The sequence below is a fragment of the Tasmannia lanceolata genome, unplaced genomic scaffold (genome assembly GCF_043159265.1).
Source record: "Tasmannia lanceolata isolate RefF3 unplaced genomic scaffold, GAP_Taslan_0.1 ptg000019l, whole genome shotgun sequence".
NCBI lineage: Eukaryota > Viridiplantae > Streptophyta > Magnoliopsida > Canellales > Winteraceae > Tasmannia > Tasmannia lanceolata.
Window position 1 is genome coordinate 3,316,234 of NW_027518696.1, and position 16,539 is coordinate 3,332,772.

Below are 16,539 nucleotides of genomic sequence, written 5' to 3' on the forward strand. Positions count from 1 at the left end.
CACGTGTCAGGCATCCATCTGTCTCTAGGTATTTCCGACGGCCAAAATAGAAATAATGGGTACGCCGGCAAAAATAATGTGTACGTCGATGAAAATAATGGTTACATTACATAAAGGAAAATAATGTGTACGGCAGTGGATATAATGGGTACGCCGATGGAAATAATGGTTATAGAGAAGGGAATAATGGTTACAGAGAGGGGTATTATTAGAAGACGCCATTGTTTCATATTGACGTCCACGTGTCGTGGATCCGACCGTTTATTCATATTGGCGACGACCAAGATTTAAAGGAACCCAAGGACTCTGGGTTCACAGAAAGATTTCAATTCAAACCAAACCAACTATGTATAGAGCCGCTAGCATTCCAAAGAGTTTCTCAACACGTGTCAGGCATCCATCCGTCTCTAGGTAATTCCGACGGCCAAGATAGAAACGAACCCAAGGTTCTGTGACTTCTGCCGGTTCAAATACCAGACGAACCAAAAGAACCTCGTGAAACACGCCAGTAATGAAAAAGGAGGCTGAATGACGTTTCTGTTGATGTCAGAAGGGTATCAATGTCTTTTTTCAACCCGATTTTGAAGATTTGCCCCTTTTTTGTTCTTGTGTTTAAAAGGTGCCCGTAATCCGTAGTTTCACTAACATCGGCCTGCATTCCATACTTTCTCTTTTAATTATGGAAAAATTGGCAACAGGGGACATCAAAATACGATAATTGCCAACTAGGGACACACTTTTGAAAAATTCTTAAAGTGGGTTAGTAACCCCATTTCAGAGTTTGATAACACCATTTAGAGGGTTGATAACCTCCTTTTAGAGACTTGATAACCCCCATTTCTTCCCCCTCTAACAATTTTTCAAAAGTGTGTCCCCCTTTGGCAATTCTCATATTTTGATATAGCCAATTAGCAATTTTTCCTTTAATTATTAGGCCGTGTCTGACAACCATGAAAAATTATTCCATGGAATACTGTTAAAATGCGTCAGAAGAGGTGGTACTTTACAGAATCGATCATTTCTTTTCCTGGAAGTAATATATCCGGTCCTTTTCATTACTCAGGACACCCACCTTCCGTGTATCTATGACTGCAAAGGGGCTGTTGTACTTCACATGGGAAGGATTCAACGGATTTGATTGCCAACGTACACTGCAGGTGGGTGTACCAAGTAATGAAAAGGGGTGGACATATATATTTCACACATAAATTTTCAGCTCTTCTTTTGTCATCTTTTTCTTTTCTCGGAGTGTTTTTCACTTTTCAATTTGCAACTAGAGCTTTTTGAGGTACCAATTCTGCCCAAAAACCCTAACCCTTTGTTCGCTATTTATTGGATTAGTTTCCCTCATCTTCAATTTGTCTGTGGTAGAATCCCCTGACCTAGGGTTTAATAGAATTGGTTTGCCCTATGGTTTAGCCTATTTTTCTTTCTGTGTGCTTTCTATTATGATTTTTATATCAAATGAGGCGAGATTGTAGATTCTTACTGGTTCTGTTGAGATTTTATGAAATGGGCCTTCTGTATTACTATCTGTTGTAGCTGGAAGTAGATTTTTTTTCTGTGATTTGTGAAGTGGTCTGTTTCTTTTGGGCTGAAAATGCTTGGGAGAGTGGAATTTATATTGGTGATATTTGTTCTAATTACCTTAGATGATATTGCTTGGGTTATTACATTTTTTCGATAGTACTTATTTGTTTTGAGTAGAAACTTCGATGTAGGTTTTGGGTGCTGACCTTTCTGTCTTCCATAATTGAATTACTTAGTTAGATCAGATCAATTGCCATTCAAAAAAAAAAAAGTTAGATCAGATCAATCAGGTGTTCGTTGTAGTTGCATGCAACCATGTGGTTGTTGTTTCAATCCTAGATTAACTTCCAAAAACAGAAATATGTGAAGGATAATCCTTTTCTTGGAAAGAAGAGAAGGGGAGTAGGTAAAGGGCGGTAAAGTGCATAAGGTTTCAGCCCTTTATGGGCACTTTGGCAAACACATTTTAATGAATAATGAGTGCATCAACTTGGGTTCCGGGAGGGGCAAGACCCAAATATGAGGGTAGCTATTGGAACTTAGAACAGCATATATAATTTATGGGCACTTAGGCAAACAAATTGTAACGAATAATGAGTGCATCAACTTGGGATGCGGGAGTGGTAAGACCCAAATATGAGGGAATCTTAAATAAGTCACACGCTTACTGAATAATACATGCATTTTCTGTCTAAAACACACTGTCTCATATATTCGGAAAAATATGTTCTAAAGTTCTGTGACCTCCATTCTTCCTTCCCTTTCCTGTCCTATGCTTGAATGAAAGCCTAGGCGTATGCCCTGCCCCGCCGGCTGCCACGTTCATTGATTATGCAGTTGGAGAACGGACAGAGTGAGTTGGATACCACTGATGCTGCTGCTGTTGGAGATCATCACTGATACTTTCACTGGCGATTGCTGTGGTGTCACTATCGTGAGTGGGTTTCTCTAGTCTTGAGAAGCCTTCCCTTCTATGCCTACTCCATTCAAAATTTGAAACCCTAGGCCTAGGCACAACCCTTGCCGCCGATTAGGGGTGCAACTCAGGTTGGGTTGGGTCGGGCTGTGGCGGTAGATAGAGCATGTCAGGAGAAGATTGGAGTCTTTGGCTGAGTAAGATCTCCTATCTTCCTCCTTCACAACTTTTCATTTCTTGTTGTCGATTTCACCCTTCAATAGATCTCCTCCTTTATTCAATCCAATTATGTTCCTTTTGACCTGACCCGATTTCCAACCCGAAGAGGTTCAAACTGACCCGACTTGAGGAGCCCTTTTTTCCAGCCCGAACCTGACCTTAGTTTCTTGAAGTCTTTTGTGGGGAGGCCTTTGGTAGATAGATCATGTCAGGAGAAGATTGGAGTCTTTGGCTAAGTAAGATCTCCTTTCTTCCTCCTTCACAACTTTCCATTTCTTGTTGTCGATTTCATCCTTCAATAGATATCCTCCTTTATTCAATCCAATTCTGTTCCCTTTCCTTCTTTTTTTTATCTTATGTTCTTAAATTCCATCACAATTTCTGCCAAATTCCTGCTATAGAATTTTCAAAATATCTTCATGTTCATTTGATGAGAGGCAGCATAAATATCTCAGATCCAGTTTACATCAACTGGTATCAGAGCTCAGCTTGCAAAAGATCCTCATCTTTTGAAGCTAGAGTTGACTGGATCTAATGAGCATTAGTAAATCTATTCTAATCTCACGTGAATCGCATCATATCTGTTAGATCTGAGCTAGTTCTGTCGCAATGCTTATTTTTGTTCCTGAGTTCTGTTGTGCCTGTACAATAAGTTTGGTGACCAATAGTCAAGCCGTTTCCAAGCATCTTCATCACTATTTTTTTGAAACTCGATCCAATTCCAAGGCTAACATTGACGAACTAGGAAGCACGGGCAAGGAAGCATGATTCTTCCCTGGGAGCCTTCGATTCCCGCTCTGGCAACCTTGAGCAGGATTCTTCCCTGAGAGCCTTCGATTCCCGCTTTTGATTCCCGTTTCGATTCCCGTTTTCGATTCCCGCTCTGGCAACCTTGAGCACGGGTACTCTCCCGGGGCTCCCGTACCCGACACTTATGGGGTGCGGGTACATTCGGGTACGATAAAATAGTAAAGTAAATGTCTTTACTATTTTATTGTCCATTTACATAAAATTTACATGTAAATAACGGAATACCCCCCATTTGGATTTATTAAAAATAGTTTCAAGACCCAAATCTAAAAAGAAAAAAAGTCAACTCTCCTGTTCTAGTACAAAATCCGAAGAAAAAGGGTCGGGTCAATATTTTAACTTTCTTAACTTCCAAACGGTGGGTTATTTTTCAATTTTTAAAAATTCATAAAATCTATCATGTCCAAACATTATTAAATCCCAAAAGTTCGGTGTAAAAAAATCTCATAATTTAGTCTCTAAAAATTATTCATCTTGTCAGGCACTGGTCAAGTGGTCAACACACTGGCGACAAACTTTTTTTCTAATGAATGATGTATTGATGCCTCATGTTATGGAACTTAATCACTTTTGAAATGAAGAGTAATATTAAAATTTTCCATTTTGGTGATGTTATTGTGTTATTTGATTGCTCCCCAAATTTTTTAAAATTTTTATAAATATATAATAAAATATCAAAATATATTATTATATTCGGCGTACCTGAACGTACCCGCACCTGGGTTTTTTGGAAAATCACGTACCCATGTACCCGTGTCGTGTCTTACCCCACCCCGTACCCGTACCCGTGCTTCATAGTTGACGAATTTACAGTAAACAACTATCTGAACCTATCCATCAGTCTTAAAATCAGCTGCATAGGTGACAATTCATGCATACTGTTGATTTTAGAGTTGTTTCCACAGAATTCTCTTGAAAGTCCATCACAAATTCCCTTGCAGTCATCACAGTTCGTCGAACCTTAGTCTAATCTACGACCATTATCTAGTTGTCGTCCTTTCTATATAGTTATCTATGATTGAGAAAAACAAAATCTATTGAGACCTACTCTTTGTCCACCTAATCAACGCATAGATTTTAATGGAGTTCTAATAATCACAGAGTGACTGTGCACTGTGATACTTCAAAAACCTTGATCTCCTAGCTGGTATTAACACAAAATCCAACAAGGTTAACGGAAGAAGAAAACAGAGCATCGCTCTGTACTATGTTTTGGCATATCCTTCCTGTACTCTGTTCCACACTGCACTCTTGTAATGCATATCCTTCTTGTGACCTTGCCTACTTCCTCATCTTAAGCACATTAGCAACAGTGACAGATAAAGACTACCCCATTGTTCTTTCCGATTTCAATTTGAAGTTGAGGTTACAATAGAATTTCATTCGTAACTAGTGAACCGGTTGCAATCCATCATAGCTCAAGCTATTTTCATTCAAGGAATTTCATTTTTTCCCCATGTCCTCTTCTATAGCTCCATTTCCTCGTTTCTTTTGGAATCCTTACATGCTGAACCTTTTGAGGAAGGAGATTCTTGAATAGTGGAAGAGAGACAAATAGAATGTTGTCTTCAGCAAGCTTCTGAACTTGGGTTTAAGAACAAGTAGTTGAGTGTTCTGCGCGTTGGAACCTGGAGTAGATTGGGGTTGATCTGTTCATGTTTAATGAGAGCATGGGCTTTAACTTAAACTGACTTTGTTCAACTCATTGAGGCAGTTGGAGCAGCCGTCTCTATTATTTGTTTTCCATTCCATTTGCTTTGCAGCATATATCAGGGAAGGTTGTGCACGGCTTTTAAGAGAAAGGAGCTATGGGCTTTCAAAATAAAGAAGAGGAGATGAACTCAATGTTGGGGAGGTGGACTATTACACATTGAAGTTTTTTTGGGAAGTTAAAAAAGTGGTGTGTGTTCGTGAGGTGAGCCTTGGGCTCCAGGTGAGGAGTTTTCTCCTTCTATGGAGATGTGGAAGTTTTTTTTTTTTCATATCTGAATAAGTTTCTGCTGAGCTGTGAATGTTTCTATTGTTGAGTCAAGAAGAAGTCATGCTAGAGCAAAGTTCATAATCTGAATGTACTGTCATCTTGAAATGAAAGTTTCATACGTGTTCCTCATATGAATACCTATGAGCTCTGATCTAATAGATCTAATGGAAAGCTAACAAGATTGACCTTGTTTCCAAGAGAACAATTTATAATTTCAATTGATTCCAAGTCAGATTTGGAAGCAATTAGTTTACCGTTCTACTTGTGACTTCCACATGTTTTCTTGTTTAACTTCTAGCACAAATACTTCTTTAATTGTACCTGGATTTAACCTTCAGTTTCACTCTACAAAGGTCTATGAGATGTGCTTTCTTTCAGTGAGATATGAACAAGAACTATTCGCTCTCTTACTTAAGACTTCCTTTGAGTTTCAGATTGCCTTCATTGTCTAATTAGTTAGGTTCCGCCGCACTTGATCCACATCAGGTGGCCTAAGAAGAGGTCTTGAGACCCAATCATTGAGAGGGTTGAAAGGAGGCCTTCTACTTGGAAGCGAAACCTGGTTTCTCTTAGGGTAAGAATCACCCTTACCAAAGCGGTTTTGGCAAATATCCTTGTCTACTTATCCCTGTTTAGATGTCCGATCAGTGTGATAAAGAGAATTGAGCAAATCTAAAGGAACTTCTTATAGGGTGGCTTTGAGGGGAAAAGCAAAAAAGAAAATCCACTTAGTTATGAAGATGTGTGCAGAGTGATCAAGGTTGGAGGTTTGGGTATCCGTCAACTAAAAATTGTTAATACAGGTTTTCTTGGAAAATGGTTTTGGAGGTTCGGAAAAGAGAAGAATCACCTTTGGGCGAGAGTGATTGAAGGCAAGTATGGAACCAATGGTTATCTGGTGACAAGTATAGAACCAATGGTTTAACAATCTGGAGCGGCGTATTGAGGCATAAGCAAAAATTTCTTGAAGGGGTTACATTTAGAGCTTAGAAAGGGAAACAAGTTAAAGTTTTGGCTTGATAATTGGTGTTCAGGGTCTCCTCTCAAGGATATGTTCCTTGACTTGTTTAGGGTGGCTTCCAAAAAAGATCTTTCATCCAGGATTGAACCGAGGCCAGATTTCTTGGAAGATTGGTTTCAAGCGGAGTTTTTTCGATAGAGAGGTTGATAGAATTGGCATCCTGGAGGCCATATACATTGGCAAGCATGACAGTGACTAAAGGGTTTGGATAGAGAGGTTGATAGAATTGCCCAAATGCTAGCATTCTGGAGGCCATATACATTGGCAAGCATAACAGTGACTAAAGGGTTTGGATCTGCGACAAATCGGGGCCGTTCACTGTCCCTGCACCTCTTAGAGTTCGTGCTTTTGGGGGGACTGCCTTCCAGGACAACATCTCGATGGTTGATCACCTACGCAACCGTGAGACGCTGATCATCGATCATTTCCCTCTATGTGTAGAGGCGAGGTAGTCAGTAGATCATTTACTTCTCCACTGATGTGTGCTGTCGTATCTCGTAGGTGTGCAACCCGGGTCGGGTTCAACCTGAACCTTCTTCGGGTTAAATCCGAAAAAAAGAAGTCAGGCCGGGTTGGGTGTCTTTTGGGTCGGGTTCGGGTTGGGTTTTCGTAACCCAGGTTGAGTTCAGGTTCGGGTTCGGGTTGAGGGCTTGGGCAACCCAACCCGAGTGAAACCCGACATTTTTTATCTTTTTTTTTTTTAAAGTTTTTAGTAAGCTTAAAAACTCGGGTCGGGTTCGGGTTGGAAAAAAAGGGTTCCTCGGGTCGGGTCGAGTTCGGGATGAGTAAATGGTTCCTCGGGACCCGACCCGATTTGCACCCCTAGTATCTCGTGAGGTTCGGAATTTCTTGGGTGTTCCCTCACCACATTTCTGACCTCCTGGACAATTGGTCTTGTGTGCCTTGCCGAAGAAAGGTAGGATTCTTTGGAGGGTGGCACTTGTGGCTACTATAGGGGTTATTTGGAGCGAGAGAAATGCCTGCCTTTTTAAAAACGGTGTTAAAGGCCCTATGAGTCGAGACTTGTACTCTTAGATGCCCCCCCCCCCCCCCCCCCAAGCCCGGGTGTTAAATGATCCCTGCCTATCAAAACATGAGGTGTAAAATTGTGGGCCCCACCTGTTGCTATGCATGAGGTGTTAACAAATTCTATGGAAAATAATATTCCATGGAAAAAATTCAATGTCTAGTAGGATTAATATTTTCCTTGAAATCTGGGAAAACAATTTATTTTGAAAAATAATTTCTATGGAAAAAAAATTTAATAGAAATTTTCCATGGAAAAAGCGAATGACAAAGGAAAGATTCATGATTAGTGTGTGTGTGTGTGTGTGTGTGTGTGTGTGTGTAGGCTACTGCTACCGGCACAACCGTGTTTTGATAACGGGACAACTCACTTTCTTTTAAACTTTTGGATTGGCTGCTGAGAGCTTTTTGGGAATTGTAATATCCTTTTATGGTAGGATGATTTTTTCATTTATACAATGTTCGAGCGTTCATGCGCTTAATGTGGTATGACATAGGTGCCGCCCTTGATATTTGATCCAGCACAGCATCTGAAAAAGTCAGCTGTCGTTGGATTAAATATCACGGGTGGTGCCCCCATTACAATCTGGAACTCGTGAACACTGTATAACAACTCAAGTTTCTCACATGACTTGTATTGGATCTTCCTCTAGATTTTTAAATGCCACTTATTATGATAAAGGCATGCTGGTGGTTGCGGATTACCAAAATATAATGCATGTGTATAGTTTCATTTTGCATCTCTCTTGAAATTGAAGTAAAGTAAATTATCTTACTCTTTCAATTGTTGTGTTTTTAATCAACAACCACAACTGTGACTCGCTGCATGCAGGGAAGCATTTGCCTTGGCAAGCTTAATTGGAAGAATAAACTATGGGCCGAGGAAAAGCAAAGAAGAAAGCAAAGAAGAAAGCTGGGAATGTTGCTGAAGCGTCAAACTCGTTACCAACTGAAATAAAATTTCCAAATGCATTGAAACCCAGACCGAAAATCTTAAAGAATTCTCAAAATCAGAACTCTACAATGACAAGAGAATCCGAAGGTACTCCAGATTCTGAAATTCAGAACACTGCAGCAACAAAAGACGAAAAAGGTACTCCAGAATCTGAAAGTCAGATCGCTGTAAAGACGGAAGAAACTGAAAGTTCTCTGCAGGTTGATGGGGAAAATAAGGATGAGCAAAATGGACAGAAGGGCAACAAAGAAAAGAATATTATCAGTCAAATAAACAAAGTAAACAGTGAGATTGATCTAAAGAAAAAAGAAAATCTTGGGGGATTGATTTTTATGTGCAATGGGAAAACCAAACCGGACTGTTTCCGCTATAGGGTCATGGGCCTCCCAGTGGGGCAGCAAGGGTTTGTGAGAAGCATCAAGCCTGGTCTAAAGCTCTTTCTCTATGATTTCAATCTCAAGCTTTTGTATGGGATCTATACTGCATCTTCTGCTGGTGGCATGAACCTCGAGGCAGCTGCTTTCGGTGGATCCTTTCCTGCGCAGGTTCAGTATTTCATGGAACCTCTCCCCCCTTTTGACATCCCCTGTTTCATTTCCCTGTTTGAGCTAAGTATATTGACACTGATTGGCGCCAAGGATTTAAATTTCGGTTTTGGCGAAATTTTGGCCGAAATACCGAAATTTCGGTCGAAATTCAGTAAAAAAATATGCAAATTTAATTAATGTACCGAAATTCTGACCTAAATTTCGGTAATTTCGGCCAAAGTTTGGGAAAAGAACTTAAAAAATCACATTTTCCCAACTGGCCGAAATTTCGAATTTTGGTGATTTCGGTTTCAGTATCAACAAAAATCCGAAATTTCGGTATTTCGGCCGAAATTTAAAACCATGATTGCTGCATGAAAAGTAGTCGTTGTAAAAGAGACACGGGCGGGAAACAGGTCAACAGCCCTGACATTACGCTCATGAGTGACTAGTTTTGCATCTTAAGTTTTTTTTTTAAGGAAAAGGCAACCGAATTTTGCCACTTAAGTTTTACCTTCTATATTGGGACAGTTGACTATATTTGCTCATGATGCCTGATTATTCTTCAGGTCCGTTTCACTATTCACAATGAGTGCCTCCCACTACCGGAAAATGTATTTAAGCAGGCAATTATAGACAACTATGACGAGATGAACAAGTTCAAATGTACCCTTACAGATCAGCAAGTGAGGAATACTTCTCTTCTGGACAGAGCTGATAAAGCAATTATATCTGCTCTCTTTATATATTAAGACACTGAATATATGTTGACAGTTTGAAAAATGAAAACCATGAATAAATTGTGTACAATATTTTCATATAGTTGTGTTTGACAATATCCTTACTTGATCATGCCTACAGGTGCAGAAGCTGACTGAATTGTTCCAACCTAACCCAAAAGCACATTCTTTAGTTCAATACTATCAGCAAGTACCTGCAACGATAATTCCAGAGACCAGAGGGGAAGCTCAACCCTTGCCAGTGTTTCACCCCAGCCGACAACTTCAGACAAATGCACATTCTTTAGTTCAAAACCATCAGCCTACACCACTTATCCATCTCCCACCAAGGCCAACTGTACCTGCACCGATAATTCCAGAGAGCAGAAGGAAAGCTCCACCATTGCCATTGTTCCACCCTTACCCGCAACTCCAGACAAATGCACATTATTTAGTTCAAAACCATCAGCCAGAACCACATATCCTTCTACCACCGAGGCCAATTGTACCTGCAGAGATAATTCCAGAGAGCAGAAGGGAAACTCCACTTTTGCCACTGTTGCACGTTCGTGGGGAAACCAAGGATGAGCAGAAGAATGGACAGGAGGGCAATGAAGAAAAGAATATTATCAGTCAAATAACCAAAGAAAACAGTGAGATCGATGTAAAGAAAACAGAAGATCTTGGGGGAAGGATTTTTATGTGCAATGGGAAAACCAAACCGGACTGTTTCCGCTATATGGTCATGGGCCTCCCAGCGGGTCAACATGCGCTTTTGAGGAGCATCAAGCCCGGTCTAAAGCTCTTTCTCTATGATTTCGATCTCAAGCTTTTGTATGGGATATATACTGCATCTTCTGCTGGTGACATGAACCTTGAGGCAGCCGCTTTTGGTGGGTCCTTTCCTGCGCAGGTTGAGTGTTTCATGGAACCCCTTTTGGCATTCCCTGTTTCATATCCCTGTTTGTGCTAATTATATGGAGACCATAGTAAGTCGGAAACTCCTTGGGCGGGTGGGAAACTCGTTTCCCATAAAACGCGTTTCAGAAACGTTTCCGAAACGTGATGAAAAAAAATAGGGGAAACGTTTCCGAAACGCATGGGAAACATATGAGAAACACGTGTGAAACGTGTGAGAAACGTGTGGAAAACTCGTAGAAAACATATTGAAACGTGTGGGAAACATATGTGAAACTCATGAAAATCATTTTGGAAAAAAACACACCAAACAATTGTGGAATAGATATATAAAAGGAAAACAATAGCATATATTGTAATAAAAATAAAAATAAGAAATATTCAAATATAAACTTGAAATTATCAAATTTTAAATCTACAAAACCATATATTCCGTGTTTTCCTTGTCTTTCATATGTTTTCATTGGCGTTTCTCTCTCGTTTCTAATGCATTTCCTAACACGTTCTCCATTGCATTTCTCATATGATTTTCTATCGCTTTTCCGCCTCCCGTTTCCACTTTATTTTTTCCATGGGTTTCCCATTTCACGTTTCACTTCCCAATTCGTTTCCCAACCTGGTAACTATGATTGAGACTGATTGCCACATCAAAAGTTGTCCCTGTAAAAGAAACACTGGCCGGAAATCGTACAACAGCCCTTACATTATGCTCATGAGTGACTAGTTTTGCCTCTTTAAGTTTTACCTTCTATATTGGGACAGTTGACTATACTTGCTCGTGATGCTTGATAATTCTTCAGGTCCGTTTCACCATTCACAAGAATTGCCTCCCACTCCCAGAGAACCTATTTAAGAAGGCAATTATAGACAACTATCATGGGACGAACAGGTTCAAATGTACCCTTACGGTTCATCAAGTGAGGAATACTTCTCTTCTGGACAGAGCTGATAAAGCAATTATCTATGCTCTCTTTTTATATTAAGGCACTGAATGTGTGTGTGTGTGTGTGTGTGTATATATATATATATATATATATATATATATATATATATATATATATATATATATATATATATATATATATAGAGGAAAGTGTTTCTACTCGGCCGAGTAGAAAAGCTTATCTACTCCTCCCTTTAAAAAGTACAGTGGGCCCACACATTGTGGATGATCCAAAGCATTCATTTGATAGGTCTTATCATAGATAGGGTGTGCCCAAAATATCAGCACCAAAGGGTCATCCTAGCCCTTCGTTTTGTTGGGCCTTGTAGAAACAGAATGGACGCATCTTACGCATCTTACACAGTGCGTCCATTCTGTTTCTACAAGGCCCAACAAAACGAAGGGCTAGGATGATCCTTTGGTGCTGATTTTTTGGGCACACCCTATCTATGTTAAGACCTATCAAATGAATGCTTTGGATCATCCACAATGTGTGGGCCCACTGTACTTTTTAAAGGGAGGAGTAGATAAGCTTTTCTACTCGGCCGAGTAGAAACACTTTCCTCATATATATATATATATATATATATATATATATATATATATATATAGAGAGAGAGAGAGAGAGAGAGAGAGAGAGAGAATAGTGTTCCTGCGCAGCTGCTCAGATAGCTTATTTGAGCAGCTACTTCAAAAACTCATGTGGCCTACATTTTTGGGGTGATCCAAAGCATTCATTTGAAAGGCCCTTCCATGGATTGGGTGTGTACCAAAAATCAGTCCTATAGGATCATCCTAACCCAATCAAAGGTGGAGGGGAAAATGGACAGACACTGTTTCTGACCATGTTTTCCCTCTACAAATGGCAGGGTTAGGATGATCCTAAAGGGCTCATTTTTGGTACACACCCTATCCATGGAAGGGCCTTCCAAATGAATGCTTTGGATCCCCCAAAATGTGGGCCCACATGAGTTTTTGAAGCAGCTGCTCAGATAAGCTATTTGAGCAGCTGCGCAGGAACACTTTTCTCATATATATATGAGGAAACTCAAATAAGCTTATCTAAGCAGGAGCTCACAAACACATGGCCCCACATCTTTGGGGGGTTCCAAAGCATTCATTTGGAATGCTTTAGAACACTTTTCTCATATATATATATATATATATATGAGGAAATGGTTTGTGAGCTGCTCAAATAAGCTTATCTGAGCAGGAGCTCACAAACACGTGGCCCCACAACTTTGGGGGGTTTCAAACCATTCATTTGGAAGGCCCTTCCATGGATAGGGTGTGTACCAAAAATCAGATCAATAGGATCATCCTAACCCTGCCATTTGTGGAGGGAAAAAATGGGCAGAAACATGGACACACAGTGTCTGTCCATTTTTCATTTTTTTTCCCTCCACAAATGGTAGGGTTAGGATGATCTTATAGGGCTGATTTTTGGTACACACCCTATCCATGGAAGGGCCTTCCAAATGAATGCTTTGGATCCCCCAAAAAATGTGGGGCCACATGTGTTTGTAGCTTATCTGAGCAGCTGTGTTTGTAGCTTATCTGAGCAGCTGCTCACAAACCATTTCCCTCCGGCACGTTATCATGGGCGGATAGTACTTCGCCCTGGACAATGGTCGGCGTCTTCTACAAGGGGTGGCTGAGCCATCCTTTGATTCTCTCTTTTAGTAGCTCCTTCACAGAAACATTCATCGTCGCCTTTATATATATATATATATATATATATATATATAGTTTGTGAGCAACTGCTCAGATAAGCTTATCTGAGCAGAGCTCACAAACATAGGGACGGCCACATTATTTGGATGATCCAAAGCATTCATTTGATAGGCCTTCATATAGATAGGGTGTGCCCAAAAAATCAGCTCCATGGTGTGGAGGCAAAATATGGACAAATTTGTGAAGGTTTATACACGTCCATTTTTAACTCCACAAATCGTAGGGATAGGATGATGATCCTATGGAGCTGATTTTTTGGGCACACCCTATCTATATGAGGGCCTATCAAATGAATGCTATGGATCATCCAAACAATGTGGCCCCCTTATGTTTGTGAGCTCTGCTCAGATAAGCTTATCTGAGCAACTGCTCACAAACCATTTCCTCTCTCTCTCTCTCTCTCTCTATATATATATATATATATATATATATGAGAAAACGGTTCCTACACATATGTGTAGATAAGTTATCTACACACTAGCTTAAAATACAGTGTGGAAAATGATTGTGAGCTTGAAGCTCATATAGCTTATATGAGCTTGAGGGCCCAAACACATGTGGGCCAACATTGTTAGGATGATCCAAAGCATTCATTTGAAAGGCCTTTACATAGATAGGGTGTGTATAAAAAATAAAAATATATATATATATATATATATATATATATATATATAGTTTGAAAAATGAAAACCATGAATGAATTGTGTACAACATTTATTTTCCATATAGTTCTGTTTGACGTTATCCTTAGTTGAGATCATGCCTACAGGTGCAGAAGCTAACTGAACTGTTCCAACCTAACCCACAACCTCAAACAAATGCAAATTCTTCAGTTCAAAACCATCAGATCCTTCTCCCACCAAGGCCAATTGTACCTGCAGCGCCAGCTGCAGCTCTTTACTATGCTCATCCTTATGGTACCAACTCCGCAGACCCATATTCTCATATGGCCAGCAGAGAGAGTTTTCCAGCTGATTTGGCGGCTCAACCAGCAGCAGATCTGAATTATTTCTATGGGACAGGGGATGGGAGGCGATTGAAGGATGGACAGATGGCCAATGAAGCTGGAAGAACACATCCATCATATGCTGCCAATGCGCCATCAGCGTACGGCCCAAGATATTCACAGCTGGGTGTTAGGGCTGATGTTGGATCCCAGTCTGTTTCATCTCGGTATTCCTTTGCCGGTCCATCACTGTATCACCAATGATTGCCAGACACTCAAGGTACGAAACTTCACACCTGTGATGTGCCAATCTTTGATAACCATGTGTTGGTTAGGCTTCATTAAGACATGGTGGCTATCAATGTATGTCGATTTCTGAAACCTTAGAAATGGCAAAAGCACCGAGTATCTATTACATTACTGAACTTGGTTAAGGGTTAAGAAATCCTGTTCTATTGTATAGTGTATTTACTATTACAAGCTCGATTTCTTCTTGCCTGTTACGTCTTTCAGGAAAACTTAATGCAGATACTCTGCATTTGCCTCTTTTTTCATGTTCATATGGATTTAAAAATATCTATCTCGTTTTAGTGTATATCATGCTCTAAACTTCCATTGATTTCATTTAGGGCCCGTTTGCATACCCCTTGGATTTGGAGGTGAATTTGGATTTTTTAAAATCCAAATTCGGCTTTGGCAAGCCTTTATGACATCTGGATTTGGATTTGAGTGAAATCCACAAGATTTACAAATTCCTCATGTTAGTGTAATTTTTTGGATTTATAAATCCTTTCTGCGAGGTTATTTATAAATATAAATCTGACCCGTAAGGGGTTAAAATGACCAAAATATACCAAAAAAATGTTAAATGACTTAAGTACCCACATGACATTAAAAACTGATCAAAATACATTGTATTAGGTAAAATGACTAGAAAACCCGAGTCAGGCAAAATGACCGAAATACTCCTATACCAGGTAAAAATGACAAAATACCCCCGAGTCATGCAAAATGACTAAAATACCCTTATAACATAAAAATGATCAAAATAACCTCATATAGGATAAAATAACTAGAATACCCTAATATCATGAAAAATTACTAAAATACCCCTAAATCAAGTAAAAATGACCCATGGCTCATAAAAAATGACTAAAATGGCTAAAAATACCATCATGAGATAAAATTGATAAAAATACTCCATATTAGGTAAAATGACTAGAAATACGTCTATACTAGGTAAAAATGACAAAATAGCCCCAAGTCGTGCAAAATGACTAAAATACCCTTATGACATAAAAATGATCAAAATAACCTCATATAAAGTAAAATGACTAAAATACCCCAAGATCATGAAAAATTATCGAAATACCCCTATATCAAGTAAAAATGATCTATGGCTCATAAAAAATGACTAAAAATACTCTCATGAGATAAAACTGATAAAAATACTCCATATTAGGTAAAATGACTAGAATACCCCCGGGTCATATAAAATGACCGGAATACACCTATACCGGGTGAAGATGACCGGAATACACCTATACACCTATATCTGGAGAATTTTGAAAAAGAATTTTTTTTCTAGAATTTCATATGTTCCCATGGTTTGATTTCATACGGGAAAAAAAAGTAACTTGAACCAGGCATTTCAAGTTCCTCTAAATAAAACTTGAATTGAGCTGGTTCCAATTATCCCTTTTCCATGTCTAACCAGACAGTGGTAAAGTTTTTTTTTCTTTCTTTTGGCAGGTAAGCTGGGATCGAACCTACGGCCTGAAGGTGAAAGGCCAATGGGCTAGGGGCTTAATCCCAGTAAAGTTTAAAAAGAAAATTCTTTCCTAACTTTTCCAGAAAATCCCTGCAAGGGCTTGTTATCTTTATTTGAAATGGTCACTTTTTGGACCCCAAATGTGCCATCCGGACTTGATCAGATATGTTAATCGAAGCATCTAACACAAGTTTGGATTATGGTTGTTGGTCCCACATTGCTTGGATAATCATAGCACCTTGATCTATATATGAACTCACTTGAGGTTCCACCAAAACCGTTGATTTTATTACACCTAAATCTCATGGACAAAATGCTCATTCAGCATGGATTAAGATCAAATGGGTTACCCGATGATGCTCAACAAGATTGACATCTCCCCTATGAGTTCAACTGCGACTTAACCTGCCACAATCGATTGGCATTATTTGTCTAAGTCTTGTGCTTAATGAAGATCCCACCCGTTAGATGAATGGATGCAAAAAAAAAATCAATGGCTAAACTCTTATTAGAAAAACACAAA

The 16,539-nt window shown here is 39.5% G+C and overlaps 1 protein-coding gene across 3 annotated transcripts; it reads left to right on the forward strand.

Moving 5' to 3' along the window:
• Positions 1-1,152: 1,152 nt before the first annotated feature.
• Positions 1,153-14,840, forward strand: LOC143852246 (uncharacterized). 3 transcript variants are annotated; one of them, XM_077361645.1, is made up of 6 exons: positions 1,153-1,288; positions 8,336-9,003; positions 9,555-9,671; positions 9,847-10,617; positions 11,423-11,539; positions 14,051-14,840. In XM_077361645.1, the coding sequence occupies exons 2-6, from the start codon at positions 8,377-8,379 to the stop codon at positions 14,507-14,509; spliced, it is 2,091 nt and encodes a 696-aa protein (XP_077217760.1). In that variant the 5' UTR covers positions 1,153-1,288; positions 8,336-8,376; the 3' UTR covers positions 14,510-14,840. The 3 variants fall into 3 exon arrangements, with proteins under 3 accessions (XP_077217760.1, XP_077217762.1, XP_077217761.1); XM_077361647.1 differs by having other exon boundaries at positions 14,069-14,840; XM_077361646.1 differs by lacking the exon at positions 1,153-1,288 and adding an exon at positions 1,378-1,401.
• Positions 14,841-16,539: the final 1,699 nt, after the last annotated feature.

What these genes read in the sequence shown, in the direction of transcription:
- LOC143852246 (XM_077361645.1), top strand. Translation starts at nt 8,377, where the DNA reads ATGGGCCGAGGAAAAGCAAAGAAGAAAGCAAAGAAGAAAGCTGGGAAT. An exon ending in GTGGGTCCTTTCCTGCGCAG is followed by an intron (nt 10,618 to 11,422) that starts GTTGAGTGTTTC and finishes ATAATTCTTCAG; the next exon opens with GTCCGTTTCACCATTCACAA. An exon ending in GTACCCTTACGGTTCATCAA is followed by an intron (nt 11,540 to 14,050) that starts GTGAGGAATACT and finishes CGTTATCCTTAG; the next exon opens with TTGAGATCATGCCTACAGGT.